The sequence below is a fragment of the Stegastes partitus genome, unplaced genomic scaffold (genome assembly GCF_000690725.1).
Source record: "Stegastes partitus isolate 25-593 unplaced genomic scaffold, Stegastes_partitus-1.0.2 Scaffold128, whole genome shotgun sequence".
NCBI classification, from domain to species: domain Eukaryota; kingdom Metazoa; phylum Chordata; class Actinopteri; family Pomacentridae; genus Stegastes; species Stegastes partitus.
This window is the reverse complement of record NW_007577859.1, coordinates 513524-518419: the sequence shown is the minus strand read 5'-3', so window position 1 is coordinate 518419 and position 4896 is coordinate 513524. Positions and strand designations below refer to the sequence as shown.

At 43.8% G+C, this 4896-nt stretch overlaps 1 protein-coding gene across 1 annotated transcript; it reads right to left on the bottom strand.

Moving 5' to 3' along the window:
• Positions 1-218: 218 nt before the first annotated feature.
• On the bottom strand, positions 219-4433 carry LOC103354991 (keratin, type II cytoskeletal 8-like). Its single transcript, XM_008278625.1, has 9 exons — positions 3979-4433; positions 2492-2700; positions 2329-2389; positions 2137-2232; positions 1865-2029; positions 1641-1766; positions 1332-1552; positions 1194-1243; positions 219-1080 (listed from the first exon to the last, which is right to left on the bottom strand). Exons 1-9 carry the CDS (start codon positions 4351-4353, stop codon positions 935-937), a joined length of 1449 nt encoding a protein of 482 aa, XP_008276847.1. The 5' UTR covers positions 4354-4433; the 3' UTR covers positions 219-934.
• Between the last annotated feature and the right edge of the window lie 463 nt (positions 4434-4896).

Sequence of the window (4896 nt, the reverse complement as noted above, 5' to 3'; positions counted from 1 at the left end):
TTTGTGGGATCAATGAATCTTTGATAAACCATGACTTTGATATTTGCTAGAAATGTGAACTCTACATATAGTGAATATTTCTCCAGCTGGCTGCAAGCAGGAACAGTAAAAGTGGCACAGCACTGCCCCCAAGTGATATCTCATCTTGCTGTTTCAGTAAAACTTTCCTAAAGTGGAAGTAGTCGAGAATTCTCAACAATGACAGACAGAGGCAATCATTTTTGTTCCCAGATTCTTTTTTATTCAGATTTATTTTTGATGTCATTTACTGCAACAGTCATCAGTCATGTTGCTAGGAAGGCTTTTACAAAATAAATCTGGTCTCAGCATTAGTTTGAAGGCAATGAGAGGCGAAACTAAGCAGGGAAAGGTTGGACAGAACAGTGAAAAAGAGCAAACCAGTAACCAGTCAGTTCAAAGTTTAACTGTAAACATGTAAAGTCACACAAATGTCTTAATCCTGCATTTCTCTGATGATGATCAGAGTTGGTCAGTGACTTGCTCTTATTCGTTATATCAGCTCTCAAATGTCGAGATCTTTCTGCCCGTGTGAGCTACAGGATCTTTCAGAGCAAACTACAGTGCAAAACTTAATACAGATTTTCAAATGCTTTCCATGCTTAGTTTTAACACTCCCACTTAACTTTTGTTTTCCTTTTTTTTCTTATTTTTTGGAAGTCAGTGCAGAAAGAAAATAAGTTTTGCCTTGCTAACTGACCTGGCCTTTGTGTGTTTAAGACCATGCTTACCTTCAGAAACTCCTGTTAAATGTTGTTGAACAGAACAGAATAAAGTTGCCGGTTGAGATATTCAGCCTTGTTGCTGAACATGCTTGACAGTACTGCATAGCACCATAAGAGGGTAGAGATTTAGACCAAATTCAAGAGTTTCTGAAGTAAAAGAGGGAGGACGGCTCTCCTTTTTAAAAGACTTCTTAGTATCTCCTGCCACTAATTGACTGAACTGACGTCTTCGTGATTGTACTGCTGCCACCACCCATAGAAGACCCAGCAGAATAGGAGCTGCTGCTGCTGCCAAATCCAGCTCCGCTACCATAACTGCCATATCCCATGGACGATCCTGGAGCAGAAAACAAACAGCAAGAGTTATCATTTATGCATTCTCTCTGTGTCGTCTGTTGGTTCATGTACCATGTATGATGACCATGTATCAAATCAGAAATCTAGTAGTACCTCCAGAGGTCTGCTGCACGTGGATAGTTGCGGCGTTTCCTGTGGCCAGTCTGATGGTGGAATAATGGTAAGTTAATGCTTTCACACTGAAGCTCATACTGTATCCATGAAACTGTAAATATTTTTCATTTATCCCACCTGCTCTCTTCTCCCTCCAGCAGTTTCCTGTAGGTGGCGATCTCGATGTCCAGGGCCAGCTTGACGTTCATCAGCTCCTGGTATTCACGCACCTGGCGGGCCATGTCCTGCTTGGCTCTCTGCAGAGCGTCCTCCAGGTCCCTGATGCGGAGCTTGGCATCCTTCACTGCCAGCTCACCACGCTCCTCAGCCTCTGCGATCTGAGCCTCCAGGCTGGCCCTCTGTGGAAAGTGTTGCCACAGATTATTTGATAAATGCACGTCTTCATAAACAATAAGATGTCATCCATGAGAAGTTCTTGAAACATACCTGTCCCTTGACAGCCTCAATCTCATTCTGAAGACGGGCAATCATGCGGTTCAGCTCAGCGATCTCACTCTTGGTTGAGCGCAGGTCTTCACCGTACTGTCCAGCAGAGGACTGCATCTCCTCATACTGTTAATAAAAATATAATGTATATTAACAAGAGAATGCAGATGGTTGGGAAAGGTGTTGCTGGTGTCTGTAGAGCAACTGCTTTGCTTTTGACTCACCTTCTGTTTGTACCAGGTCTCTGCTTCTTGCTTGCTGCGGTTGGCAATGTCCTCATACTGAGCACGCACTTCAGCCACAATGGCATCCATGTCGAGGTTACGGCTGTTGTCCATCTCCACAATGACAGAGGTGTCCTTGATCTGGCCCTGCAGCTCACGAAGCTCCTGTAGACCAATATTTGATGCAAAACAGTTAAATCTTTGTCTGGATGATGACCGGTTACTTAAGCGGTATTATGGAAGTTGTTTTTGACATTCGATATTGTACATACAGCCTCATAGACGGCCCTGAGGAAGTTGATCTCATCCTGAAGAGCATCGACCCTGGCCTCCAGTTCCACCTTGTTCATGTATGCGGAATCAACATCCTGCAAACAAGATTATGTAGAGATAATGTGTTATAACTTGTCACATTAAACCCAAGAATTGGGTTTTAAAAAAAGGCTATATTGGTATTTTCTCACCTTCTTCAGGAGCACAAACTCATTCTCAGCAGCTGCACGTTTGTTGATTTCATCCTCATACCTGTTGGAACAAAATATAGCACATTTACCCATGGCCATTTTATGGATCTGCTCACTATATGAAGTGCATCAGCATATGTTGTCATTATAGATTGATACTGACTTCCTCTTGAAGTCCTCAACCAGGCCCTGCATGTTCTTGAGCTCTCCCTCCAGCTTGACCTTCTCGTTGCCCAGCCCATCGAGCTGTCTGCGCAGGTTGGCAATGTAGGCCTCAAACATGCCGTCGATGTTGGAACGGGTGGTGGTCTGATCCTGCAGGAGGCTCCATTTGGTCTCCAGCATCTTGTTCTGCTGCTCCAGGAAACGAACCTGTGGAGACACAAAACAAGAGAAAATTGTCAGATATCAGTCTTAAAGCGTCTTTAAAAAACAACAATTTTTTAAAAAATTTTTTAAGTGTAGTGCAGTTCAAAAAAAAGGATTTAAAGAGTGTTTTAAATGCCTAACCTTGGCTTCATGACTGAGAATACAGCTTCATATCTCTCTGAAGTGCCACACCCATGTCACAACAATTACAGCTCATGAAAGCATTTCTTTGAGTGCCTACTGTTCAAGCAGTTGTAATACTAAAATGTGTCAAATGTAGAATACACATCTTTTCATCACGTATTGCTGAATATTCTGTCCAGATGCTTCACCAACATGTCTACGTGTCCTTAAGTATTTCAACTATTGTGTCTCTTGCTTGGCTATGACTCATCCTATGTGCTCTGTTGAGCTATGAAAGCCACACAGTCTCTTCAGCCATAAAAAAAAAAAAAACTAGGTGTGGCAGATAAACCGCAGAAGACAAAGCAGTGCAGTATTATGAGATGACTACTTTGTTTTGTGTGTCTGCGAGCCAGTTTATAGTATTAAGTCTTCCTCTACATAAAGAAATCCATCTAGTAGCTGGCATCAACGCAGACTGTGTGATTGTTTCATCAGAATCACATAAAAGCCGATTTACAGCTCTGTACTCGGCATTCATGTTACCCATAACAACCAGGTGATAGGTGCAATGTGCAAATGGCAGACTTTGGACTCTGTGGGCATAGTGCAGGCACATCTCTGTTCTCCCAAGTGAGGAATGGGCGAGTCGCTGCAGTATAATTGCCACCCATATTTAGATAGTGGGCAGTGAGGCCTCCACAGGCTCGGACAGGTCTATAAACCCACTGTTATTTAGATTGCGGATGGAGCTGCTGGTGTAAAATCTAATCTATCACGATCCCTGACAGACTTGCGATTTTTTATAAGCTCTCCTAATCCCAGAGGCTGTAACTCATTGGTGAATACACCACTGAGATAAGATTCACAACCTCCTTGCTTTGTCAGCTTTGTCAATAAAAAGAACATGTTTGCATCTAGTGAGAAGTGCTCAGCAGTTTCTTTGAGTGGCTAGAAGCATAGTGCTGTTACTGGGCAAAACACAAATCTTACTACTTGCTCTTAGTTTCTAGTCATTTCTTTTCAAACTGTAGATCAGAATCAGAAATATATGTGATAGCTGCTAGAAGTAAATGTAGCTGTAGTCGTATAAGACAATGAGGCCTACAGTAAATTGAACAAGAGACAGGAAGTGACACAAAGCTCACAGGAACCAACCTTGTCAATGAAGGAGGCGAAACGGTTGTTCAGGGTCTTGATCTGCTCCTTCTCCTGGGTGCGGACAGCCTGGATGGTGGGGTCGATCTCCAGGTTCAGGGGGGCCAGCAGGCTCTGGTTGACCTGGACGGCTGTGATGGATGGTGGTGCAGCGAAACTCATTGCACCCCTGGAGCTCATCATCACTGAACTGCTAGAGGCACCAATGTTACCAAAACCACTACCATAATTGACACCAGTGCCAAAACCACCAAAAGAATGACCACCACCGTAGGTGCTACCACCGCCAAAGGTCTGGCTGACCCTTACAGAGCCCCTGGCCGGGAAGGACTTCAAGCTTGATGAGGATGATCTTGCTGTGAAGGTCTGCTTCATTTTGTTTGCAGGAGTAAGTTTGCCAAATGGCTGAGCAGAAGAGATGTAAAGATGAGCTTCAAAAGGAGAGCCAAGTCCCTCTGAGTGTCTGACTGCACACTCGGCCTGCTTTTATGGCTGTGCCGAGCCTGGGGGAGGATCCTCCTCAGCCACTTCAACCTGTCCTCTCACTTTTGCTGTCCAACCTCCCCTCCGCTTTGGTCTACACGCCTCTGGCTCTGAATGACAGGAGTGGCCGATCCTGTAAAACAGGTAGGGAGGGATTGCCAGGAGATAAGCCGTGACACACCCTGCAACAGGACAGGCTCAAGGGAAAGGGAGAGAAAAGAAAAGAAGTGGAGAGAAAATATGGTCCTGTGTGAAAAAGCCTCTTTATGTGTTCTTAAGTGTATTTGGATTCATTTTACATAATTTCACACTGGGGTCAGAGATGAAAGACATAAACTCATACATAAAAAGCAGAAATATGCATGTCATTACACAGAAACTAAACTAATCATCTATTCTCAAGATGCAAAAAAGGGATTTCTGCACCAAATAAAC

Excerpts from the sequence above, each read along its gene's own strand:
- LOC103354991 (XM_008278625.1), bottom strand. The coding sequence starts at position 4,353 with ATGAAGCAGACCTTCACAGCAAGATCATCCTCATCAAGCTTGAAGTCC. Across the intron at positions 1,767-1,864 it reads AGACCTGGTACAAACAGAAG|TATGAGGAGATGCAGTCCTC; the intron begins GTGAGTCAAAAG and ends TTTTATTAACAG. Across the intron at positions 1,553-1,640 it reads TTGAGGCTGTCAAGGGACAG|AGGGCCAGCCTGGAGGCTCA; the intron begins GTATGTTTCAAG and ends CACTTTCCACAG.